The sequence below is a fragment of the Syngnathus leptorhynchus genome, chromosome 2, assembly GCF_054491065.1.
Source record: "Syngnathus leptorhynchus isolate UIUO chromosome 2, UIUO_Slep, whole genome shotgun sequence".
In the NCBI taxonomy this organism is placed as follows: Eukaryota; Metazoa; Chordata; class Actinopteri; order Syngnathiformes; family Syngnathidae; genus Syngnathus; species Syngnathus leptorhynchus.
In genome coordinates, this window is record NC_141196.1 from 11,076,902 (window position 1) to 11,104,730 (window position 27,829).

The window sequence follows — 27,829 nt, forward strand, 5'->3', positions numbered from 1 at the left end:
TAACGTGCGCGCATTCCAATAAAGGCTCTTGGAGCTGGAACTACCTCTAGGACCCAGTAAGTGTCCTCCTTAGCCTTTTTGAGTGCGTGCGTATGCGCGTGTGTGTGTGTGCGTGCGTGTGTGTGTGGTGGTGGTGGTGGGGGGCTCAACGTGCTTCTTGCTAATCACGAATCACATCGAGACCACAAGATGATAATGCACAAGACCCTTTGAAAGCAAGAGCTTCTCACTGCTTGCTTTGATGCATTTTTATTTTCTTTTATTTTAGTCGCTCCTTTTTTTTTTTTTTTTTGTACCCAACGCATTTCTATCATCTAATTGCCTCATTTAAACCACGATGGAAGCCGGTGCATTCCATCTGACTGGGATTGAGATGTGATTCTCGTGACACATTTCCATCCATTCATCGCTTCCATCCATTTAAAGCTGAGAATTGGCTTTAACTTTTTCCTTTATTTCTCCCACCGTCGACGATTGCAGCTGCCGTGGGTACTTTGTGCACTTGAGGTGAGCGCGCTTTGACACAAAAGAATCACGGTCCAACCATTGTCACGGCAAAGGCGTGGATGATGCTTTCTTTCTCTGCTCTGTCTCCGTCACACTTATTCTATTTGAAAATGAATCATTGTTGTCTATTTGGTGGCACGGTATAAAATCGTGAACTGACACGAGCTCGTATTTTGTAGCAATAGCAGTGCGTGGGTGCGTGGGACGTGTCACTGAATACTAATTACCGCCAATGCCCCCCCATCGTCTCCTTATTTTTCCTACTCGTGGGGTTTCATTATTTCCTCGATGCAATGCTGTGATGTTATGTTTCTATTCACTGGTTGTCGTTGCGGTGGGCGTCCTGCTTGAAGCAGCAATGTGGAGCGGCAAAAGCGCGCCTCTGCTCCTCTCCTGCCTGCCGCTCATGGCTTTGTGGATAACCAGGTGAGTCTTTCTTTTCTTCATTTTTTTTTTTTTAAGTTTAAGCTTTTGTGAAAGGGAAACACCTAGAAGATGATAGCAGCGTGTGCGTCCGAGGGGACCTTCTGCCTTTCAGTAATTCTTGGACGCACATATTACGCACCAAGGAGACGCCAGGGGTCACCAAGTATATTTGTCAGAGGGCCATAATCTCACCGGACAGCATGCATATTGTATGATGTTTATTGCTTCTTGATTTCTGTCCAAAACTGTCGGAAATTTAGCCTCAGTCTCAATTGTTGGTTTCATTTGCTTTAGTGTGGACCCCATGATATTTTCTCTTTGAGGCTCAAAATTATGGAATCCAGCCGTGAATTGGACAGTTCAGAGGGTTCGGCCCGCGGGCCCCCATTTGATAACTGGTTTACGCCTTCTGTGCTCTCAGTCTGGCTATAACCTGGAGGCATGGTGCTGATAAAACAGATGGGTTGGATTATTGACTTGTTGGAAATGAACAATTCATCATAGCTTACATTATTTGGATTACATTATTTTCATGTTGCATTGATTGTGTGGATGCTGGAAGTTGCTCACAATTCCTCCAATTATTTCCATTCATTCCCAGTGACACGTTTAATATCATTCGTTATGATTTAAAATCATTCCACATCGCTGATATCATTCACATCATTGCGTATCCTTCAATATCATTCCACACTTTTCACCGACATATTGCAAGTTTTTCACCAATATCATTCCACATCTATCTATCTATCTATCTATCTATCTATCTATCTATCTATCTATCTATCTATCTATCTATCTATCTATCTATCTATCTATCTATCTATCTATCTATCTATCTATCTATCTATCTATCTATCTATCTATCTATCTATCTATCTATCTATCTATCTATCTATCTATCTATCTATCTATCTATCTATCTATCTATCTAGACATTTTCATTCAGCATTCTCACAATATATAATAGATTTGAGGAAAAATAGTCTAATAAATTATTTATATATTCAAATAAATGTTCCATTTTTTTTTCCCTTCCTTATGATAGAAATACTACTGACCTGAGGCTGCTTTTTTCCTGAGCTGACAAAGTTGTTGATTACATTCAGCTATAATGTACCTTTGGTGACTTCATTCACAATGAATCTGCATGCCTGAATGAAATTTGTATTAGATGGCGAATAAATGTTTTCTTCCTTGAAATGAGAATGGAACAAGCACATTTTGTTTAGGAGTTGTAGCTATTCTTAAAAACCAATCATGATCATGAAGGCTCCTCTAGCGTGTCATGTTGTTGTCATGTGTCTGTTGACCAGATCGGTAAAGGCAGACACCACTTCTGATGCCTTCAAAACCAACATCACCCTATTCACACGCATCCTTGACAGCCTGCTCGATGGCTATGATAACCGTCTTCGCCCTGGTCTAGGAGGTAAGAAAATATTACATTTGATTTCAATTTGCTGTCTTTGCCAATATTCCATTGCATATTTCCCTTTACTAAATATTCACAAAGCCACTTTGTTATAAAAGCATGTACGTTTTGAACGACACATTGTTTTCTTGAAAATAAGACCCATTTGACTATCAAATGTAGATTTTTTTTTTTCTAACTGTATAATGAGTCTTTTTATCTACAAGTACGCATCTTACTAAATTATGTATTTTTAGAGGAGCAGTTTGAGCAAAATGGTGCATTTTTAATTGAATGATTCTTTTCGTCATATTTTCAAAAAGGCAACATTTATGACACCAAATATTTCCCCCGTGGCAACAGCTTAAAATGTAATTTTGCAGAGGAAGCAAATGGTTGTAAATTTGAATAAATGAGAAAAAAAACGGTACTTCCCGGGCGTGCCTCTCCGTTCTCGCCTCTTCCATCACCTTGTATCTCATTTCTGACTGGCCACTCACCCCAAAGCCAAGGACCTCCCTCAGGATTTAGGTCCATTTGAAATTCAAATTCCTGAGGCCATCAATCCGGAGAAGCCATATGGGGAGCAGACCTTCGTTGGTCTGGCAGTGTTGTGCACTGCTGCTCCTCAGTCACAAGTGCTGTTAGTTAGTTTATTTTTTTTAATTGAAAATATATACAGTAGTGCCTCAATTATTGACGCACCATTTTACCTACAGAAGAATGTGTATCTGTGAATTTTATGTTTATATCTCATCTGTGGGTTGACAAATACGCATCACTGTATGAGTCAAACCATTCCACACTTGGACTTAATCATAAAGGTAGAAGAGCAAAATCTAGGGCAGAGGTTTTCAAGACCAACTCATGTTTGCCCCTTGAGGCAACTAGGAAGTTTCAAGGGAGAGAATAAAATGTTCCTGTTTCGTAAGTCAAGTGTGAGTGTAAATGCACACATGGCTCTTCATTTCACTCCAAGCCAATAAAGTATCAACACATCAGGTTGAAAGCAAAAACTGTTGTTAAAGTGCAAATCATAAAACAATTTCCCACTTGTCTGTTGAGTTCAAGTGTGCAGGACACCTTTGAGACGTAGCATCTGGTACCTGTGGCTGCAGAATGCATGAAATAACACTGCACATTATTTGTGATAAGACTGTGAGTTGAACTCGGTTTATAATCACACTGATGCTAACAGTTTTGTTCTCTGTGAGCCCAAATCAAACCTACACACTGCAAAATATGGCAAAGAAATTGGTAGTGACATCTTTAATGGGCCTTTTAAGTGGTGCCTTTGCCGCACGCCCACATTACATGACTCTTCCAGGAATGGGAAGTAACTTCATGCAATTTAATGCTAATATGACTTGACCTTGTCTTCCATGCTTAACCATCCTGCGGGTATGGGCTTTACATTTTCATGAAACCCCCCTCACTGATGACAGTAGATAATCATATAATGTGTCCACAGGAGGGAATGTTTAAATTATAGTTGTTCAGTATCAGGCATAGAAGCCGCTAGCAAACTGAATTGTCTTGGACCTTTGTTATTGGAAAACTCACGAAAACAGCATTTAGTCTATCTGTCTTGAAGGGAGCAAAGGGCAAAGCCAAAAATTGGGTGTGTGGGGGGGGACTATGCCCCCAGTAACCCCCTAGTTCCACCGCCTCTGGTGCTGATAATCCTAAATCTTAAAAATATTCCAAATCAATACCAACATATGCGACTTGTGCTTGTCACTGAGGTGCTATGTCGTGTGCCCACATAAGGTGTGAATTAGAATTGAATTCACACAGCTATTCTTAATCTTGAGACCTGTATAAATAAGCAATGTGGAACTTCTGAAAGGTGTTACTTTCTGCATTTTATCTGGATGAATACAAAGAATGTGTAAGATGGATTCTCCGACATTTGGAAAGCGCCAAAACGGAGGCGCGTTTCATCTGACCAATTAAACACGGTTCAGCACACCAGTCTGTAACAAGGGACGAGGATTTTACGGCAAGCGTATTTGGCTTTTTCTCGCCAAAGAAATGAACTTTAGGTATTGTCCTCATGTTCATATAAATAACCTCACTGTCCTCCTCAGGCATTAAATGCACTCTGGGTAAAACATTTCACTCCAGGGAGCCTGTGCTGTCCCAAATTTGCTACAACAAGGAGGCACTGTTGGTTTTGTGTCGTTTCGCTACGTGTTGGTTGTGCACAGAAATGTAGACTTCAATTCAACAAAATACGCAAGGATGATGTCTTTTCATCCAGAAGGAGCAAAGGGAGCGTAATAGCAGCTCCACTGCACAACCCCCTCAGTCTAGTCAGCTTCTCTCTACCTCACTTCAACTAGCCTAAAATATAACAATGGCTCGATAAAGAACAATCGATGATGCAGTATTTTATTTTAAATACCATCAAATTTATTAGGTCTGGAGGCTTGATGTGATCTAATTTCCAATGGTTATTTTCTAAGATGAAAATAATGTGCTTTGAACTGCAACAAATCAGAGTATTTGAAACAAGCGATATAAACCAAAGGTGTGCTCCCTTTACAGCCTCTGTCATGATCATTAAACTAAATCATTGTTTTACTCAGTGATATATTTTATACCTGTTCCATCCTAAAATTGACTTAGTTCTCCAATTACCTCCATCATGACCTACTGAAGTAAATGACTACAAAGGTTTCATTCCTTTGAAATATACTGTATTTAATATGATGCATCACTGACATGATGCTTGATTTGAACATTAACACTTTGCTTAATTCAAACATGCTTAATTCAAACATTGCATAAAAAGCTACGTAAAAATGGTTCCGAAATAAAAACTCAGTTGGGATTAGCTTCAGGTCATCCACTACCCTAAAGAGGGCAAATTGTGTGTGTGTGTGTGTGTGTGTGTGTGGGGGGGGGGGGGGTTATAGAAGAAACTTCACATTCAGTCTGAAATGCAGACCATCAAAAAATAATAATAATAAATCAGCGGACAACCTTCTTTTAATGCTTATGATATTTTCTAAGTAACACTAATGTGGTGGGTCCTCAAAACATGACATCTTTTATGTGAACTTGATTCAAAAGTCTACATACATAAATGTAACGTGTATTTTGTCAAAGTAAAATCAATGCACTTGTTAGCCTGCCATTCCTTTTGATTCACATACTTTTTAAATGAGAAAGCCAGCCCGTAATATTTCTTGATGGAGCGATGGGGGTGAGTGCCAGCCTTACAATGCATCGGAGCACTTAAGCTTGGACTAATGATGTCTTTAGATTATGAGTGTTTGGGTAAAAGGGGAAGGAAAGCTTTTTAAATTGAGCAAGCGCGTGAGCTCCAACTTCAGTAATTATTGAAAGAGACAGCGTGTGGAAGTCGCAAATGGACTTGATGTTGCAGATCTGATGCAGGAGAGCAACATTTGGAGCTTGATGTCCAGGGGTTCATATAGCCACCTTCTGTTATGCTGGATGTCACTTTCACATTCCATCAACAAAACATAAGACAAAGAAAATAATGTTCAAGCATTACAGAAATAATCGGGGGGGGGGGGGAATCTGTTGATTGAATCTGTTGATTTTTTTTTTGCCCCCAATTCACCTTGGTCTCTGAGTTTGATCATGTGACGTACACAAGCTGACGCACGATTGGTTGTTAGCTGAGCCTTGAGCAACTGTGATGTCATTTTTTTTAGTCGACAGCAAGTGGCAATATGGCCGCCCCCGGAGATGACGAAAACGAGTGGATTCAAATAAGTAATTCATATTCCACAAATGCAATATTAATCAGATTACCATTAAAACTAGTGGGGCCGTGTAGAACATATTATTGTAAATATTTTTTCTACTTGACTTCCCTTTGAATGGTTTATCAGAGAGAAGAGATGGAAAAGAAATTTGGCAGATTTACAATTTCCTTACGAGTAGAATTAAGCATGTTTACATTTTGGGCATGCGTTTGTGTTCTGTTGTATCTTTAAAACTTCTGGGTTAAAAATAACACAACATTTGTTAAGAACAAAAAAACTGCCCAGTGTAGTTTAAATTGTGCTTCTTTGCTGAACATCCAACTATGCTGTGCCTTCCAGACAGGGTCACTGAGGTGAAGACGGACATCTTCGTCACCAGTTTTGGACCTGTTTCAGACACAGACATGGTGAGGGCAGTTATACGTATTTTTTAATATTTAATCCTCCTTGTTTAAGCCTCCTTTAATACATCATTATTTTGGCGGTGCACACCATTCGCCACAGAACTAAAGCGGGACTTGTGTTCCTCTCTAAGCACGACGTCTATTCATGTGACAGTAATCATCTTATGAATTATTGAAACTCCTCTTGTTATTCCCCCCCAGTCCTTTGTTTATCCGGGGCTTTCCCCGCTTATCATTCTGAGACATGCGACCCACTCCACCTCATATGGTATACGTCCCCTACCTTTGTTGAGGACCCATTTTCCAAGTGATTGATCCGTTGATTGAACGGCTAAAATGCGGCTGTTCAGTTCTCTCCTCTCTGAATGAAATGGAAATGAGAACTCACTCTCGCGCGCACACAAACCGGCAAAGTCGTGACTAGCAGGTCTCACATAGGGAATCAATCATGTTGAGGAGAAATGATAAAAATCCTCTTCATAAAAATAAATATGAAATTTTGATTACCACCAACATCTGACTGGCTTAATGGGAATCTGTCCATGAATTTAGGACTTGTTTTTCCATTACAAAAAATAACAACAGTCTGGACACTCATTTATTCATTCACCTTGCTGTTTTTATTTTTTTATTAGATTTTTTGTCTATTTGTGCCCTGTGATTGGCTGGTGACCAGTTCAGGGTGTCCCCCGCCTACCGCCCGCACACTGCTGCGCACCCACGACTCTCGTGAGGATAAAGCGGTTCAAATAATGGATGGATGGATAATAGCTTCAAAATGAGTTTGACGTTAAGGACAATAGTGTTTGGCGCCAACGTGATGCGTGAGGCTTTCAAAAACCAAAAGGCACAGTTTAATTTAAAAAGGGTGATTAATCTTGAGAAATATTTGTTTCCAGCTTGAATGATTGAGTCAACAATTACGCTTTTTATTACACTCTTACCTGACCTATACTGAGCCAAGACACATTAGGAGAAGCACGATGCTTCAAACAAAAAAAAAAAGGACTCAAATATTTGTGTTTTGTATTTATAGTGACACAATGATGATCTTGATTACCCGGGGTGGGGAGGCTCTATTTGTGTCGACAGCGCATCTGTGCCTGATTTGCGTGTCAGCACAAGACTTCTACTCACTCAATTTGACAGACCTGTTTCCGCCAAGTCTGACAGATTCTCGTGTTAATTGTACTTTCTGCCATCTAGCGAAAGAGATCTGCCTGTCTCTACAGGTCACTGGTATTAACTGATGAGCACATTTTTGGGAGTGAAAATTGATCATTTTCTTGAATGTGCTGTGATACATTGGTTGGGAATTACTGTACATTGATCTGGATCACCGTCATGATCATTTCAAATCCTGGGATTCAATATTTCCATATGTATGTTTGATTGGAGGATTTCACCAATCTGGTGTGACTTTCAGTAAAAAAAAAACTAAACTAAACAGGGGTTTGTCTTTTTTTTCCCACTGGCTATGTGTGAATCAGGTAAACACACACTTTAACACACAATTCATAGCGCAGGGCTTTCTGCACTGGAATGTGTGGTTTCTTTTGACAACAGAGGATTATGGGTCAAGGGGTTCTTCCCTGCCTCAAAGCCATCTTGGGAAAAACGCCCATGCTGGGAGCTGTGTGGAACACAAGCGCAGGCTTCACCTCTTAAATACCGTGGAATCGGAAAAGTCACCCAGTTCTCAGGTTTAATGTGTCAGGTGGTGAGCGATAAGAAACGACAGCAGAGTGCAATGTGTTTTAGTTCACATTTTTCAACCAAGCTCGGGAGTCTGTTGTGTTCGCTATACACACAAACAGTAACAGTTGGACTGATGACATTTTCTCTTCCCTCAGGAATACACCATCGATGTTTTCTTCAGGCAAGCCTGGAAGGATGAGAGATTAAAATTTCATGGACCAATGAATATATTGCCTCTCAACAACCTGATGGCGAGTAAAATCTGGACCCCCGACACTTTCTTCCACAATGGGAAGAAGTCCGTGGCTCATAACATGACCATGCCCAATAAATTGCTGAGGATCAAAGATGACGGGACGTTGTTGTACACAATGAGGTAATTTACGTCAAACAAACTCATCTGACTGCGATACACTTTGAATCAATATGCTGTGATTAATCATCTTAGGAAAGATTTGCTCTCGTCGTGGTGGGAGTTTTATGTTGTAGTCAATAATTCTTAAAGCCTTTTTTTTTTCGACGCGCAGACTATATTTGAATACAGATTGAGTTCAGCAGATTTTCACCAGGACGCGGAAACATCTTAAAGGACACAGTGTCAGTCAAGCATTTACTGTTTTGCCACATGGCATCCATTTATCAATGTCAAGAAAGACATATGAATGATGATATACAGTCATTCTGGGTTTTTTTTTTTTTTCATCATGTGCCCATCCCAGATCTTTCCCTAGACTGTACTGCGGGATTTTGCAGTGATTATTTTTCCACATGGACTGTTATTGGAGAAAAGGCAGAATGTCCAAAATTTTGAATAATTTGACTCCTAATAAAAAAATGCTCAAATGAAATTTGAATGCTGCAAAATTACAACCGGTTTAGGTTATACAATTCCTTGTTGTTAGCTAATTTAATGAAGCCTATTGGTAGTACAAAATTGGAATTCCTTACCTCGTGGTCCAGGGTAACTTTATTGAACAAAGGTAACAGAATAATATACACAAGCAGATATTCAAACGCGCACTTCACTCAACACAAAGGGGCCCTTTATTTGTGCCCAGCGCAAGACCAGCAGAAAGCTTAACTGTGCACATGGGTGGAAGTTTCTTTTTGTGGTATTTTGTAGATTGGCGATTCTGGCAATTCAAAAGGGTCATTTGCGCCATTGTGAGAGTGAACACAGTTGACTTACTTTTGCAATAAAAGCAGGTCACTCACTTCAAAATCAGCACAGGAGACGCGTGCACAGCCTTTGACATTACGGAAGAAGAAATGGACTCAGAAGTCCATTTATAAAATCAAAGCACGCAAAGGATATTCATCAGGAACTGCAAGCAGATCTCTACTTGCGGATAGTGTAAAGTTAGCCAGAGTCATAGATCGCCACTGTGAAGCGGATATTTAAATAATTAGCCCGTTTGTGTCCGTAAGGCCCAGAGTGTTAGTGAGCTATAATAATGCTGATAATAATACTAAGTCATTCAATGAATTGATTTCTTCAATGGGTTTGTCTGTGAATCTAATGCAGGTTAACCGTGCATGCAGAGTGCCCGATGCATCTGGAGGATTTCCCAATGGACTTTCACTCCTGTCCGCTTAAATTTGGCAGCTGTGAGTAATGCTAATAATGATACTTACTGGAATTTAAGAAAGTTAAATCTTTTCATTTTATTCTTTTTGCTGAGTTTTTGCTGTGTCTTCCGTCCTTCTTAAGGTATTTTTGTTGTCCACAGTTATATGGAACTAAGCAGCCATTACAAAGAATGTATGTCGCCATCACTGATAACCACAGCAAAGAATAATAGCTGTGAAAGTCCTGACACATAACACATACAATTTCACGAAATGATAATGAATATATTGAAAGAGCACGACAAAGATTGAAGGTTTTATTGTGCTTTTCTTATTTTTGGTCAAATTGTCTGCATCCTTTCAAACAGAAGTGTGCGTTGTGTTTTTCTTTAGACGCCTACACAATCTCGGAAGTGACTTACGCTTGGACTCTGAATGCCTCTGATTCCGTAGTAGTGGAAGGAGAAAGCTCGCGTCTGAATCAGTATGATTTACTTGGACAAACGGCGGGGCAGGAAACTATTAAATCAAGTACAGGTAAGCTCAAACTCAGACGAGACAGTTTCCTGTTTGGACTTCTTCATTTCACACTATTCTTTACATTCAAGTCCCTCACCACTGTTGTTAAACATCAATGTGGGTGCTTATTAATTGGGTTTTCATTAGCCTGAACTGCAAGGGCCGCAGAAACAAACGAATGAACATCACACCACACCTCCAAACAGTTTCATTGAGAATAACAAGTTATGGCTTATTGCTTGTCTTGTTGAACACTATGTTGCCTTTGGCAGGTAAAGCTTGTGACCAGATCATTTTATGAAGTCTTTTGGCATGACTGGTTGTACTTGGAAAGAAGCAAGATCAATATTTTTTATTAAATTGATTGGAATTCAATCATTGGGCGAATACAAAAGCTGTATGGTGTCAATAAACTCAATTCAACTCACTTTACAATAACCATCAGTTTAGTTAGTCACTTCCACCTGTTTAATACCACTCTTAATTAAAGTTTACCGTCAAACTAACCATCAAATACATTTCAATCAAACGATGATGTCTTAAGATCGGCCATTGCTAGCTGAATGCTATAATGGAAAATACCACTGACTTGCTAACAGTTAGCATCTGTAGTTATAGTTCTTTAAGCATAACATATTTGAACACAGTTGAACAACCCCAAATTATATAGCAATACTAACAGGGATATATTCTTTATCCTCTTTGAAAAATTACTGAGTAGAAGTAGTAGCTTTAGTAGTAAATTTTAATTTTTGTCTACATTTTATGTCGTCCTTTGCTCAGTAACACCTCCTGGTATGCTCAAATACTTGACATTCTAATCGTTTTTATTAAGTATTTTGTGTGTGTGTGTGTGTGGGGGGGGGGGGGTAATGGCATTTCTAACCATTTCAGTAGAAAAGATGATTTCAGATACTATACAAACATGGCCACAGAAATAAATAAATAAACTCATATACGGAGGCCCCACTGTAGCATTAATTTGCATTTAGCGAGGACCGGAAAGCCAAAAGCAGCATGACAGGTGTGCTACAGCTCCTACATGCCTTTCCACTTTACCAAAGCTCCCCATGGAGAATGAAAATGGGCAGACTATTTACTGTGTCTTTCTGCGCGTGTTTGGTGTGCTCAAGGGAGTTGGAGGAAATAAATAAATACTATAGCCATAAAAACAGATGAATGATGTTGCTGCAGCTCTGGACAAAAACACGGGAAATATATTTGCCTGTTGCAATAGAAAGGGATGCTCGCGGAACCGTAAGTGATGGCTGCTGTGCCTATCAATAATTTTATTGTCCAATTCTAGTGGCGAAAATTCCTGATGAGAAGTAAAACAACTTGGTGTGCACATAAACTGAGGGTTGAACCAAGCAACAATGACAAAAAGTTAATATTGTGGTTCAAATGACATCTATCTGTTATATTTGATGGAACATATCAAACAAGATGCATGTGCAGATGCCTGAATTGCACATGAATGACTCCACAGTGATAAAATATTTGAACCGTAGCCTACTGGGAAAAAAAAGAAGAAGAGAAAACTCAATTGATTTCAATTAATTTCATTTCTGTATGTGATCCATTTATTCTCAGCTGTTTGTTTTTGTAAGGAAGGCTCTGGAGCAGATGAGAGATCTGAAACTGTGTGTGACTCTCAAGACAGCATTGATCTAATTTTAGCAGTATTATTTGCTTGCGCAAACAGCATGACACCAAGGGAGAGTCATCAGTGCTGGGAGATCACTGCTGCTTTCATCTTTTCAGCCAGTTGTCAGCCTACAAATGTGAATCAAGGCTCAGTTGTGTGTCTCATTCATTTATTTGGAGTTTCTCCTCATAGGCTTTGTCTTGCGTCACTGTCTGCGGAGTAGGCTTCTCAGTTTTTATTCATGGAAATTATCTTTATTGATGTTCAAGGGAGTGTTGGTGAATGGGTTTATCACATGCAATGATAATAACTGTAGATTTATCACAAAACACACAACTAGACACTCTGTAGTTGTTAATATATCTAATTTGATTACCAACAGTGGCTTCTTACGTTCAATTTATTTCAACTGTAGTTGGAACTAAGATTTTGGCTCACAACACAAAATATTCAAGCAATGGCACATAACACTCAAGATACACGTTTTGAGAAAAGTCTATGCGTTAACTTTGCAAATGAATTGCTACTCTGCACTAACTTATAAAGGTGCAATGATTCATTGGTAACTAATCCATTTTCAAATTAATTCCATAACTATTTTTGATCAAGTGATTTATACACCATGTTTAATTTAAAATTGTCCAAATCCTCCAAATTCCAGGCCATCAATTGTAAATGTTCTTCAATTAATGTAGTGTCTCATAAAACCAGGCTTATGATTTTTGTTTTGAATCTAAAATAAACTTTTACAAACATCAACATTTAATTTGGAAAACAATAATCAACATTTTTTGCCTGTTTTCTGACACGTTACGGATTGAACCAGTTATTGAAACATATTTGTGCTTTTTCTGCAGTCACAGTTGGAATGATGTTCTTCTGTAGTTTTGAATTTAAGGATGAAAATGGAAAACCTTTTCTTTTTTTTTTCACAAAAGTCCGATTCATTGTTGAAAAAAAATCTTACAAATAGGTTCTTGATTGTGACAAAGAAAAGAATGCCATCTGGTAGTCCAGTCTTTTTGACTTATAGTCCACACAGGTTACGACAAATTGTTTTCACAATTTCAATTCTTATTCCCCCAGTGACTTCCTTTGAGTATCAAGGGAATTCCAGCATCCATTTCGCTCTCCACGACTCTCCTTTCATGAACTAAACGCTTCTATCAAGGAAAAGTGGTGTATGATGCCTTCATAGGAGGAAAATGCCCGGCTGCGAGTGTTTCTTTGGTTGAACTAGTCGCTACACATTATCTGATTGGCTGACTTTAAATGAATCATTCATTAGTGGTGTGTCAGGGCTTAATGTAGCGTATTTGCAAAGTAGGTCATTTGGTACGAGCAAATGTGCTCTCGGGCGTCACTGGGATGGACATCTTGCACAAACATGTGAACACAGCCTCACACGCTTGCAAAATTTGTGCAATTTTACAACTCATTCATGTTCTACTTGTTACTTTAAAGCACTTGTATGTTGTACACTTGGGTGCAGCTGCATGCTTTACATACACGACACACATCTGAAGCGAGCTGGAAGGAATTGTGTCATTTAATCCGCACTGTTTTGTGTAGCTAACAGGGACCTTGGCATTTCAGGGTGTAAATAATAGAAAGAAGGATGGGAGTTGTGTACGTTTCTTGGTCTTATTGAAGTTTATTTATGGTTTTCTGACACTTGAAAAGAGAAGAGCAAATGAATATAAATATTACAATTTAAGGGGACAAAAAATAATCATTTCATAAACTGCAGACATGAAGGATTGAATTACTACTAAATGGAATTCTAAGAAGAGCATATTTCTGTTGGTTTGTGGCAGATAATAAACTTTGGGTTGTAGAAGTTTTTCCAAATCCCCTGAGATATCCTCCAGGCAAAATAAATCCTAGCTCCGCCAGTGACCAGTTACTTACAACAAGAAGGCAGTAACTAATTCATTTACTGCCAATGATGGCTATAGCTGTCAAAGATCCATTTTCAACTGGGCTGTCAATGAATGAGTTCATTGGCTTTGGACGCCACAAATATCCGAGATCACAGTCCTGCTCGAACCTCTAATGATTCTGAGCTGGTCTAAATGATTCCATGAAGACTCGGTGTGAGAATAACTGTCGATTATTTCACTTGTCTGTTAGTAACATTTTGGCAGACATAAATGAAAAATTCCAAGACAACTGAGACTAAAGAGCTTGTGAAGATGAAAGCCATGCTCTCTTTGTTAATGGTTGTGGCAATTGTCGATAATAAGGGCTTGTCCAAATGAAATTGCTTTTATGGAGTTATATTACGTGCAAGGAGAGAGCACAGACATGCTTTGACTAACAATAGCGAAACACCAACGGGGAAACTGTTTTTTCTCCTGGTGGGAGTGCTTAGTGTAGGTGAGTGTTTTCCAACCTTTAGTGAGCCAAGGCGCATATTTTCTATCAGAACAATCTCATGGCACACCACCAAACAAAAACAGACACATAAACAAATTGATAGTATTTCAAGTGAACCAATCAGTGGTTTAGACCTTGGAAGGCAGAACAAGGGCACAGATTCAGGTTAGCACTTGTGGTCCTTGCACAACCACCAAACATTTGCTCAGATGACAGAGGCTGTCGTTGCTGTGAGAAGCTTGTTGCCAAAAGTGTTGCCAGGGGAGTTAGCAATTGTGTATGTGGGTTTATACCGCGTTGATGCGAAGGTATCCACATTCCTTCTGAGGCTCGGTTGCCACGGTAACACTCATTGCAAATGGAAATGGCGTAAGGCTCAAGATGGATCTTTGGGGAAAAGCTCTGGTTGTTTTAGTTTAGGTTGCTTGTTTTCTCCGTCGCTTCGTTTCTCAAGATTGGCTTTCTGGTGTAACCCATAGGGAATGAATGGATCCTTGCACTGCAAGTCTGTGGCATCAAGGTAAAGAATGAGGTCAGGGAAGCTGTTCTGTTGACAAGTGGTCTTTTTCTGTCAGATGAGTCACAATGGCACCAAAGATGTTTATTGTGTATTGAAGTAAATTCAGTGTACACTCTAAAAAAACAGATGGGCAAAAAGGGGCCAACCTCCTACTTGGGTCAATTTGACCAAACCTTCAGGGTTTGTTTGTACAAAATGACTCACTTATTTTGAGAGAATTGAGTCGAATTGACCCAAATAGTGGATCAGGTTACTCACCACATCCATATTTGGTTTTTCTTGACCCAACTGTTCACAAGAACATCATTCAGCACCATGAAGGCCATCTGTTGTATCGTGAGGAAATCCACTTAAAGCAATAAACATCTTTAACATGAACCGTAATAGTGTGCTCAGAATGGGCGGTGGGCACCTCTGTGTCCTGTATTAATGAGATGTGAACACGAGATGGTGTCTCCAACATTTGTGAGATCCTCTAATTATTGTATTCCCTCTCAATAAGCGATCACAGGATTCTCCTGAGAAAATCCAGCACGTCCTTTTGATTCTTTCCACACACACACATATGCCTGATTGCCCCCCCCCCCCCCCCGATCCAGTACAAAGGCATTGATGCCGGCATGCAAATTAAATTACACAAGATAGTATACAGTAGTGATGGGTCCATGAGGCGTCGTGTGTCGTTGGCAAACTGTATTGACACTGTGTCGCTGACTGCTGACACCCGCGCCTCCTGCTGGACCTTAAAAATACTACAGGCTTTGTTGTTGACAGTAGTGTTGGCTCGTGAGTGAACGATTTGTTCAAAAGAACGACTCCTTTTAGTGAACGTGCAGGTTAACAAAAAGGTCAAAACTGCATAAAAGATATACATTTACAAAGTCGCCCTACAGCGTCATGATCGACATTTAATGTTTTGCAGCTGCAGATATTAAAGATGATAATGAAACATAATGACGACCATACTATAGCGCACATGCAGACGTGAGGAGCATAGAATTCAAATAACCTCTCGATTTTATTCTATCAGTATGGTGAAGAATTGAACTGCAAACGCATCCAAAATGAAAAAACATGTCACGAGTGTAGCAGAGTTAAGGCTGATGACTTTGAGTTCAACAAGTCTCTGGTCTAGTCACTTGAGCTGCTCCATTAAACCATATAGTGTACGTACCTTCCATGCAATACAAGCCAAGCTTTCATAGTGTAGTGGTTAGTTCTCTGGACTCTCACCCCAGTGACCCGAGTTCAAATCCCGGTGGGTCCAAAAAAATGTTTTATCATGGAAAAAAAATGCATAGGGTTGGGAATAGGGTTGGGAATAGGGTTGGGGTTAGGGCTAGGGTTGGGTATAGTGTTAGGGTTGGGGTGAGGGTTGGAGCTAGGGTTAGGGTTGGGTTAGGTTTAATTAATGCTAGGGTTGGGTATAGGGTTAGTGCTAGGGTTAGGGTTGGGATTAAGGTTAATGCAAGCGTTAGGGTTCAAATTAGGGCTAGGGTTGGGATTAAGGTTAATGCAAGTGTTAGGGTTAAAATTAGGGCTAGGGTTGGGATTAGGGTTAAGGTTGGGGTTAAGGTTAACCCTAGCCCTATCTTCAACCCCAACCCCAACGCTGGGGTGAGAGTCCAGAGCACTAGCCACTACACTATGGAACCTTGGGTTGTGTTATATGGTTTAATGGAGCAGCTTAAGCGAATAGATCAGACTCGTGACATAATTTTTCATTTTATTTCATTTCTAATAGAGTGTCCGAGTGACGTCACAGATCAAACAGCCAATCAGAAAGTGGGGGTGAGGGCGGGTGTGGCACCTTTCACTTTCCGTGAAGTTTTGACCATGATTTTTGATTATTTGATTTATAAAAAAAAAAAAAAAAAAAAAGGATCAGTCTGTGTGTGTGTGTGTGGGGGGGGGACGATTTGTTGAACGATTTGTTTGAACAAATCTTTTGAGTGAATTCAGATTCAGTTCACTTAAAAGAACTGGAATGCACATCACTAGTTGACAGACTCAACTGACACTGATTTGATGACTTAGTATATACATGACTGCGATTGGCTGGCAACCGGTTCAGGGTGTCCCCCGCCTACTGCTCGATGACCGCTGGGATAGGCTCCAGCACGCCCGCGACCCCCGTGGGGACAAAGCGGTACAGAAAATGGATGGATGGATAGTATATACATGAATTCATTTAAGTAATTATATATTACATTGTAAAATATAGTATATCTATATATATTTAAATTTAAAATATATTTTATTTCTTTGTTACAGTCAATCAATCATGCGAACATGTAAGAGCATGCTTGTGCACTGGGATTTGTGTTTTACAAATGTGGTTTTTATTAAAAAAAGAATACGTTTTTCCAATGTCTTAAAAGTAAGCCTGTTGCGTTTTTTTGGACACAATTTCTCCCGCCGTTGAAAACACCCATTCACACGGAACAGATGAGGCTGGAGTGCAGTGTGGTGGGTCTTTTGATTGTCCCAGTCTCTGCCTTGCGGACCCGTTGACAATGCACTTCCTTTAACAGAGCTTTGGCGCGCTTCCTTGACAGACTATACCGCTGCTCGTTCGGTCACGTCACTTTTTTAAAGCGAGACGCGCACCGACACGGGGCTTCGCTCAATGAGCTCAACGCATGCGCCGACGCATCGGTGTAGCCGGACCCATCACTAGTATCCAGCTCCATGGGATACTGCAAGTGCACTCAATACCTCTGAATTCCGCAGCTCAACACCTAGTTGTAGTAATAATAAAAAGACATCACGATAAAATTCTTTGGGAATTAGCGGCTGGAATTGACACCAGCTCCCCATTTCCACCTCTTTCTTCTCGTCTCATGTAACCAGGCCTTCATTTCAGATGGCAATAAATGAGCTATGTTTCTCTTTTCTGTTGCCATGGGTAACACATCTCCTTCTCATGTCTAATCGTGGCTTCGCTTTGAGATAGAGCCTCGATGCACAAGGCCTGCCTCACGCTGTGCACTCGCACAGTGATGATTCCCCATACGTTTTGCATATATAGAATATATATATATCCAAACCATTTATTATTTGTCATATTATTTCGACATTTTTCCTATTCCCATCCGAGTTGCAAATTGCAATGTTTTAAAACTGCCCTCCTCTTCTGCTCAGGTGAATACACGGTGATGACGGCTCATTTCCATCTGAAGAGGAAGATTGGCTATTTTGTCATCCAGACCTACCTCCCATGCATCATGACCGTCATCCTCTCCCAAGTGTCTTTTTGGCTGAATAGAGAATCAGTGCCGGCAAGAACTGTATTTGGTAAGTGTGTGCATCACTTTTGGACTATATTCTTCTAATGCTCATTTTTTTTACCATTATCGGATCATCATTATTACAATACATCTATAGGATACCAAACTCCTCACAATTTTGAATATCAACACACGCAGAAGCATTTGGAATGATCTTCATTTTGGAAAACTCCCATTTGTAAGCGCAAGGCTGAATGAAAATGTCTGGAAGCACCGGAGAACGGGGACTTGCTTTAAATGCTTGACTGCTTTTTCCATATAGCTGAACTTGTTTGTAATCCAAGTGGAAGTAATAAGAGTGACCGAAGACTGGTTGACTCAGGGAAGAAACCACATGGGAAATAAGGATCTCCTTTCAGATAACAAATTGGCCTCCCAGGTCAACGAGTAGTGAATATTCATGATTATCTGGGCTTTTGTGCTTAGTCTGTTGACCAGAAAGAAAAGTAGAAGCTGACTTGTGTTTTTAATAGTTCGTAACAGCAGGCAGATCAATGCAAATATGAAAAATCTTGGCATTAATTGATACAAGTGTAATGATTGACGTTTCAATTTCAATTTCTCAAGCTCATCCAGCAGACAAATGCTTCTTTGAATAATCAAGTGGATTGCAGATAAAAGCATGGATGAGCTTCTTTTCTTCTGCTTGAATCATGAAACCCTTTAGTCTGAATATGTTTTTCAGCTAGCTATTTTGCTGCAACTGCTGAAAGTTAGGTCGATCAGCATCCCAAGATGCTTTGTAGAAAAAGTCTTTAGTAACAACAACAACAACAACAACAACCCTCTTTTCTGTATTGCCGAAAGCAATTCCCAGGTTTGTCTTGGTTCAGCGGAAGGAAATTTTGTTTCATCCACTTATTAATTTGCTTTATGACGCAACACGGTAATTGAACTGCTGTCTCTAATAAATATTCAAGGTGGGTGTTATCTGCATAGCGATAGTTGGCGTTGTGAAGCATTTGACCCAATGGTAACATTCAGACTGAACAAAAGGAGTCCAAGACCTGACCCTTGAGGGACCCTCTAGACCTGTGTACTCCAAATAATAACAAATTTGACTATAATATTGTCAGGGTTGTAACTTAACTTGTTGTCTTTGTGTTTTCAGGGGTTACCACAGTGCTCACAATGACAACGCTGAGTATAAGCGCTCGCAACTCCCTTCCCAAGGTTGCATACGCCACCGCCATGGACTGGTTCATCGCTGTTTGCTATGCTTTTGTCTTCTCTGCTTTGATTGAGTTTGCCACAGTCAATTACTTCACCAAGCGCGGCTGGGCCTGGGATGGAAAGAGTGTTGTGACTGACAAGGTGATGAGACCAAAGAGGTTTTGACAATAATGTCTCCATGTTCATGCTAGCGTGACATCCCGCACTGATTCATTCACCATTCAAGAGTTGGAATATTGATGCGCTTATGTCCGATATATTTCAATTGGTTCTTTGGTCTCTCAACAGAAAAAAGAGAGGACATCTGTGATCAAGAAGAACAACGCCTATGCTGTAGCAGTGGCCAATTATGCACCTAACATTACCAAGGATTCAAGCACGCTTCCAACTATTGCTAAAGGAGGTGCTTCAGAATCCAACAAGGCCAAAGGAGACGGCAAGATCCCCGAGAGCAAGAAGACTTTCAATAGCGTTAGCAAGATTGACAGGATGTCAAGGATTTTGTTTCCCGTTCTCTTTGGTTCCTTCAACCTGGTTTACTGGGCCACCTACTTAAACCGAGAACCCGTCATCAAGGACATGGTGCCCTCCACTTAAATGCCAGCTTCAATAAGTTCTGGTCAGGAGGCCTCAGAACCAAATACCTCCAGCAACTGTGTGTACGTACTTTTGCAGAGTGATGTCCTGGATTGCAGTGTGATCCTCTAGCTCCGCCTATTTTCTACACTGTCTGCAGCACTTTTGACAACTCTTGTCTTTTGTAAATGTCTGTCTATTTATATTCCCTTTTCATCGTGTGATGACTTCTATTAGAATGTGTATCTCCCGTTTCCAGTTTAAGTACGTGACCACTGTACATACAATATCAATGTGAACACAAACATATATAATGGTTTAAAGTCACTTCTAAATTCGGATGTAATCAACACCATTTTCTTGATGTTTTCTTATGTCTTTTTTTTTTTTTCGAGTGAAAGAGATTTTCTGATTATGTTTGTGTTACGTTTGACTGTCTTCTGTTTTGTCATTCAAAAGTGGCCTGACTTGTTTTGTCCAAGCCAATGCAAAAACACAATTGTATAGTGTTGTTACAGAATAAATGTTTTATTACCCGTGACCATCAGTATGGAGCTCTAATCAATATTTAAAAACGATAATAATTTTTAAAAAAGCATACACGTAAACATATTCATTGTGTTCCTGGCCAAAATTTACAAATTTTATAATGACTGACAAAAATGTAAAGTTTAAAAATGACAATTTATATACAAAGCTGAGATATGTGTTCACGAAACAAGCCTTAAGATGCATTTCCACATATGACCACTAAGAGAAGTAATGGTGCAAGGAAATCAGAACAGAATTTATAGTTGTCATATGTAGCCTATAAGAAATAAAAGGGTGTGGGGTGGACATTTTTTGATAGAAAGTCAACAAGGTTACATTAACCAGACTATCACCAGTTAACTTTTATTTTTTAGACAGTGTTTTTCAATTAAGTGTTTGATTTTTTATTTTGGAAATACAATTTCACAATGGCTGTGTAGCGAGGTGAGAAACAAAACCAAAACAGTTCATTTGTAATGTTCCTGTTGTCGTATATAGTATAAAACATTTATGTGTTTACTTATGTTTAGTTTTATTTATGTTTTAATTCCTGCATTAGTTTGAAAGTAAAAAAAAAAATTCTGATGAATAAAAAAAAAAAGTGACAGTCTTTTTCTAGTGTTGTAATGTGAGAGGATATGGCAGTGCTATTGTGGTTTGTGTTACATTTTTTTCTGACACTCAGAGAGGATAGAATGTTTTGTGAAGAGAAGTACCTTCTGCCCCTCATCAGTAGCCAGATATTGTGCTTTCCCTTTTTTTACCCACTCAACAACAGTCTATTTTTTATTGGATTTTTGGATCAAATGTTGCATGGCATAACACTCTGGCTTGCTTTATTATCCCTCTCAACATTCCTTAGTTTCAGACTTATTGTTTGCCGTTCCAATGAAATTCTTATACATTTCAGATAAGAATGATTGTTTACAAGGTCGTTGCGCCCAGTTTCTAATAAAACATATCACCTTAAATGATATATTTACTTGTTATTTTTGGGATTATTAGCAAGAGACTTTGGAGGCAATACTAATGTTGGTTGATGTGTTGATGTTGAAAAGAAAAAATGTCCTGCACAACATTTACTGACCACATATTTCACATTTGGGGTGTGTGTGTGTGTGTGGGGGGGGGTCTCCAGGAAACACCAGGAAACAAAATATGACACCAAGAAACAAAAATATGACTCAAAGTAGATACACAGGTTCATTGCATCTACAATTAAATATCATTGTAAGGCAAATATAGATGAACAAGGATTCTATCGTGTAGATAAATAAGTGGCCATTAATTAGTCATTACATCAAAATGCAACAATAAATCTTAATCAAAACACACATTGAAATGTCTCAACATATACGTAAAGAAAAAAAACTATGACAATGAACATTGAAATGTCTGAAAGTATAAGTAAAGAAAAAAAGAGCCAAATGACCGATTGTTACCATAGCAACTGGCGTTGGTTTTTATTCTGTGGGCGGGATTTCCGGATGGTCGACAAGAACGTGCCTATTAAAAAAATATGTTCAACATGTTCTTTGGGTTTAATTAAAATACATTTGTTGGTCTGTATTATTTGCATTTAGCACACTGTAGTTAGGATATCGTGTTTTTTTATGTACAGTGCAAACAACATACGGAAAGGTAGATGCGTCGATAGACTACATTTCCCAGAATCCTTTGCGGCAACCAAAAATGTCAGCGCCCGTAAGATTCGTGACCGACACTGTTTTAGGACTGTACGCATATAAAATCTTGGGATTTCTATATTACTAACCTCTGACCATTAATGCTAAGCAATGAGATGGTATTAGTATTAATTGCATTGTTTTATTATACCCTTTCAGTTGTGTATAGTTAAATTTCACGCATGTTAATCATGCTTCTGTCGTCCACGTTACCGTTTCGATGTGTTTTACTGTTGAAAATATGCAGAGGGAAAATGCCAAACCATAGTATGAGTTATTCAGTGCTAAGACGTTGCTGGCTGAAGAAACTACCCATTCCTTCTAAAAATGTCAGGCTGCTGCTTTCTAACCTCAGCACTCAATGTGACAAAGTAAGACCAGTTGTGAAAGTAAACATAAACCTTTTCTTTTTAGAAGCATTGACCAGATATTTCTTTTATTATGTTGTGAAGGAAGTCATTGACCTATCCAAGTTTCCTGTGGATAGAATCAGGAATTTTTGCATCATTGCACATATTGACCATGGAAAGAGCACACTGGCTGACAGACTATTGGAAATGACAGGTATGTTTGTAAAAACAGCTGGATAATGTACCAACAATCAATAGATTGGATTTATTGTATCTTTTTGTGTATATATTAAATTTGAGATCTGTAAACTTTTTTTTTTTTTGCTATGATGAATGATGCATACTCATCTAATTGCATCCTTCGACTTTTAGGAATACCTTTGTAAATCAGATTTCAGTTTGATGCAGTCAACTAAACCATTTCTTAATTTCCAACACATTCAAAAAAAATTCCAATTTAAAAAGACACTGCAGTATCTTGTTATAAGTGCCAATCAAACGATATCAATAACATATTTTTTATCACGGGTACTATAGCTCTTTGTGTAGTTTAGCTGGACCTAGAAATGTTCAATGAGTTTCCATAAATCATTCATCTTGGTTTGTCCTAAAATGTGTTGTAAATAACGGCTGTCATCACCAGGGGCCATAGCAAAAACGGACAAAAACAAACAAGTGCTGGACAAGCTCCAGGTGGAGCGAGAGAGGGGCATAACCGTGAAGGCCCAGACTGCCTCTTTGTTTTACACGCATCATGGCAAGCAGCACCTCCTAAACCTCATCGACACGCCAGTAAGTGGGCTATTATTTGACTGCTGTTTTGTTATAATTCCTTGGAAAAAATGAAACATCTTTCAAGCTGTTAGCCATTGTAACACTATTATTAAATGCAATCCAATTTTAGGGATTTATTTTTTCTAGTTGCTGATGAGACAAATTCACCCACTTTTTAGTATGTTTGCTATTTAATATTTTTTATGTAGGTATTTAGCTGATGAGTAATTTCACATGCATCTCCACAGGGTCACGTTGACTTTAGCTATGAAGTGTCTCGGTCCATATCTGCCTGTCAGGGCGTCCTCCTGATTGTCGACGCCAATCAGGTTACAAGAGCCGGCCGGCCGCGGTGTGGTTGTTTCTCCAAATGCTGATGCATTGTATTGACGATGTCTGTGGTGTTCAAGGGCATTCAAGCACAGACAGTGGCCAACTTCTACCTGGCTTTTGAAGCTCAGCTCTCAATCATCCCTGTTATTAACAAGGTAATTAAGTTGCTTCTTGCTGGAAATCTTAATTAAATCACACTGAATTGCATTTGTGTCTGACTGAGATTTACATTTTTGGAGTGTTTTGTCACATTTCAAGTGTTCAAGTAGTTTTTGACATGTGTGAGTAATCCAGAGTACCTGGAGAAAGCCCAGGTATTTTCCTTATTTAATGATTTTTACATAATGATGATATTTACACCATATTATATACATGCTATGGTATGCTATGCTACCATCTTTCAGATTGATTTGAAAAACGCGGATCCAGAGAGAGTGGAGTCACAGATTGAAAAGGTGTTTGATATTCCTCGTGAGGAATGCATCCGGGTAGGTTGAGGAATGCTTTTCAGCTTCATTATGAATGAAAATGTTTTTTTTATTTTTTTTTAATGAATTCCTCTTGTTTCAGATTTCAGCTAAACTGGGTACAAATGTTGAAGGGGTTCTCCAAGCGGTTGTAGAGAGAATTCCACCGTAAGAATAATCTGTCGTTTAAGACATGAGGCAAAGTTGACACATACTCACTGAATATTTTTTTTCCTCCCATGTTCCTTCAGGCCTTCGGCAATTGTTCATGACCCATTCAAAGCACTTGTCTTTGATTCAAATTTTGACCACTACAGAGGAGTCGTGGCTAACATTGCTGTGTTTGCGGGTCACGTCAAAAAAGGGGACAAGATCGTGTCAGCACATCTTGGCAAAGCCTACGAGGTCAACGAGCTCGGACTTCTTCGCCCTGAGGAGCACGCAACTCAGAAACTGTAAGATGCATTCTGACTTGACTCATGACACTTTTTTTTTTTCCTCCTTATCATACTAACCAAAGAAATGTGACCAACAAATAGTGTGATGTGCTTTTCAATTGTCATACCGAGAAGTAATCCAACACACAGTGTATTATAGAGACCTCAAAATAGGTTGTAGGATGTAATTAAAAATGAATACTATTAGAGTATAAAGGAAAAAAAGGGAAAGGTTACCTAATCTTCATAACATTATTTACTTTTATCTCATATTGTTCATCCCTGAATAACAAATGCCCATATGGAATGGGTTTTTTTTTTAAATCAAATTGAACATATATAACCATATAATCCATATTTAATGTTTGTGCGAATGAAAACGAGGTTATGTTTAGGGCTATTGAATATTTTTAGAATAGATCATTCTATCAATTAATCGGATACAGTTTTATTTTTTTTAAAAGATTAAAAAAATCAGCTAAACAACAGTTTTGCAAATTCACACTAGGATTGATGGTTGTTGATTTACAAAATAAAAGCAGATGTCTGCAAAGGTCTTATTTTGATTAAACACGAAAGATAAATCAGTGCGTTTCTGAAAGACTAGATAAATCAGAGAATTGTTACTTTTGAGAGTCTTGTTTGAAGATTGGGGTCGTTTGTGTCTCAGATTTGCTGGACAGGTAGGCTACCTCGTAGCCGGGATGAGGGAGGTAAAAGAGGCGCAGATTGGGGACACCCTCTACCACCAGGACCAGCCCGTAGAAGCTCTACCCGGTTTTAAATCAGCCAAAGCAATGGTGTTTGCTGGTAAGAAATATCCTTATGTGGTATTGTCACCAATTGTACTAAGAAACCCCCCCAAAACAATCCAGGTTATATATACCGATTAAGAAAACGGGTTGTGATTTTTCACCAACACCAACAAAAGCAGCTGTCTGAATTTAGCTGTGGATCACTTTTTCCCCAGGTATGTTTCCAGTGGACCAGTCAGAATACCCGGGCCTTCGTAGCGCCATCGACAGACTGACATTAAACGACTCCAGTGTCACAGTGCAAAGAGACAGCAGTTTGGCCCTGGGAGCTGGTTGGAGGTCGGTACCAAACTGGTCTTGCAATCCCTAATTAAAGAGTTGGTCACTGCACTGATTTCTGTATCGTGTCAATTCAGATACGTCTTAGTGTTAATGGGTGAATAATTCAAACAGCGTCCCACGTGTAATGAATGTTATGTATAACACTAGTGGGAATCCGCAGGCTGGGCTTCCTGGGACTTCTTCATATGGAGGTGTTTAATCAGAGGCTGGAGCAGGAATACAATGCTTCTGTCATCATAACAGCACCAACGGTGCCTTATAAGGCGGTGCTGTCGTCAGCTAAACTCATCAAGGTAAGACCAGCTCCCAGATCCAAATTCCAACCCTTACTTTTAAATTGCACTTCTTAGGTATGATGGAATCAAAAGAAACTGGAACTGAAGATAATGAGCCGTTCAACTTGCACGTGTAAATATGCTCGACACTTTTTACAGGAACATGGCAAGGAGGAGATCACAGTGGTGAACCCAGCTCAGTTTCCAAACAGATCGGTAGTGTCGGAGTATTTGGAACCAATGGTGCTGGGGACCATTTTAGCACCTGACACGTACACTGGCAAAATTATGACTCTATGTTTGGTAAGATTTCTTTCTGGCCTACTTTAGAAGTATTCTGCTTATTAGACATGCAACTGAATATTGTTTCTTCCCTTTTTAATGAAAAAAATGGTGTTGTTTGTACTCATGTAGAATCGCAGAGGCATCCAGAATAATATGGTGTACGTGGATGACCATCGTGTGATGATGAAGTATCTTTTCCCTTTAAATGAAATTGTTGTGGATTTCTACGATCTCCTCAAGTCTCTGTCTTCTGGATATGCCAGGTAAAATAATGCAAGTTTGCCAAACTGCAAATGTACTTTGCTTTCTAGTATGTGGTTAAAGGATAGGCATTATAATCGCTGAATTAATTAAACAATCATGAAAAAATAACATATCAATGTGCACTTGATTGTTGATTGGATTATAATCTCCACGTTATTGTAACACATTATTTTGATTTTTGTCCTTCATAGCTTTGATTATGAAAATGCAGGCTACCAGGTGGCTGACCTGATCAAGATGGACATTCTATTGAATGGGCGCCCAGTGGAAGAGCTCACCGTAATTGTACATAGGTAGGTTTTTTACAGCTCTGTACGTCACACCTCAAGTTGCATCTCATTAAATACAAATATTGTAAAAATATATATATTTCAGGGCTTTACAATTCAAAAAGTAAATCCATTATATAGATTCAGTACACAGTAACATTTTATTTTGTTATTGGCATTTATTTACTATGTATTGAGATGACTAAAGCTATTCAACACCCCACGTTCTCCATCTAAAAAAAATAGAATATTAAATAATCTAAATGACTTGTTTTCAATGTGTGTAATGAATCTATAATATGAGAGTTCACTTTTAGATTTGAATGATTGAAATATGTTTTTCCTCTTGGGCATACTCAATCATTGAGATGTACCTACATGTATCTGAATACACATCTCCGTTTATCTACATGGCTAGCAACATTAGTAACTGTCGTTAACTGCTAAGGAAATAGCGGTATCAAATGTGTTTTTCCAATTTTTTTTTTCTTTGCAGAGCACGTGCATACAACACAGGAAAAGCCATATGTGAGCGACTCAGGGATTCCATACCAAGGCAAATGTTTGAAATTGCTGTACAAGCAGCTATTGGAAGTAAAATCATTGCAAGAGAGACGTGAGTGAAAGGCTTTTTATTTACTATGCACCATGAATCATTGAAAATATAAGTTAAAAAAATGCCTTTAGAAAATTAACATCTCAATGTGTGGCTTTTTTAGAATAAAGGCGTACAGAAAAAATGTCACTGCAAAATGTGTAAGTATTATTTGATTTTTTTATTCATGCTGTGTCATTTGTGATGATGTTTTCACCAATTAAATGATTAATTCTTTGTTGCAAGTATGGTGGGGACATAACACGCAAGATGAAGCTCCTGAAGAAACAAGTAGAAGGCAAAAAGAAGATGAGGCGTATTGGCAATGTGGAAGTACCCAAAGATGTTTTTATCAATGTTCTGAAGAGGACAGACAAATAGAGTTACTGTAAATATACTGTACTATATATATATATATATATATATATATATATGTATATGTTGCGTGTGCGCGCGCAAAAAAAAAAAATTGAGCTTATTCTATATAAATTGGCTGATGTTATCGCACATTATTCCATTTGTGGATATATATATATATATATATATATATATATATATATATATATATATATATATATATATATATATATATATATATATA

At 38.8% G+C, this 27,829-nt stretch overlaps 2 protein-coding genes across 6 annotated transcripts; both read left to right on the forward strand.

The window, feature by feature from the left end:
• On the forward strand, positions 1–21,040 carry gabra2b (gamma-aminobutyric acid type A receptor subunit alpha2b). 5 transcript variants are annotated; one of them, XM_085934861.1, is made up of 10 exons: positions 1–56; positions 861–933; positions 2,250–2,365; positions 6,430–6,497; positions 8,348–8,568; positions 9,718–9,800; positions 10,155–10,298; positions 17,972–18,124; positions 19,229–19,431; positions 19,579–21,040. In XM_085934861.1, exons 2-10 carry the CDS (start codon positions 866–868, stop codon positions 19,885–19,887), a joined length of 1,365 nt encoding a protein of 454 aa, XP_085790987.1. In that variant the 5' UTR covers positions 1–56; positions 861–865; the 3' UTR covers positions 19,888–21,040. The 5 variants fall into 5 exon arrangements, with proteins under 5 accessions (XP_085790987.1, XP_085790995.1, XP_085790978.1 ...); XM_085934869.1 differs by having other exon boundaries at positions 31–56; positions 864–933; XM_085934852.1 differs by lacking the exon at positions 1–56 and adding an exon at positions 111–507.
• A 1,086-nt stretch (positions 21,041–22,126) lies between these two features.
• Positions 22,127–27,745, forward strand: guf1 (GTP binding elongation factor GUF1). The gene is made up of 17 exons (XM_085934791.1): positions 22,127–22,453; positions 22,535–22,646; positions 23,076–23,224; positions 23,455–23,535; positions 23,617–23,694; positions 23,944–24,027; positions 24,110–24,174; positions 24,258–24,461; positions 25,114–25,253; positions 25,414–25,537; positions 25,701–25,833; positions 25,975–26,118; positions 26,230–26,363; positions 26,556–26,657; positions 27,130–27,249; positions 27,353–27,389; positions 27,475–27,745. The coding sequence occupies exons 1-17, from the start codon at positions 22,265–22,267 to the stop codon at positions 27,607–27,609; spliced, it is 2,031 nt and encodes a 676-aa protein (XP_085790917.1). The 5' UTR covers positions 22,127–22,264; the 3' UTR covers positions 27,610–27,745.
• The last annotated feature ends 84 nt before the right edge of the window (positions 27,746–27,829 follow it).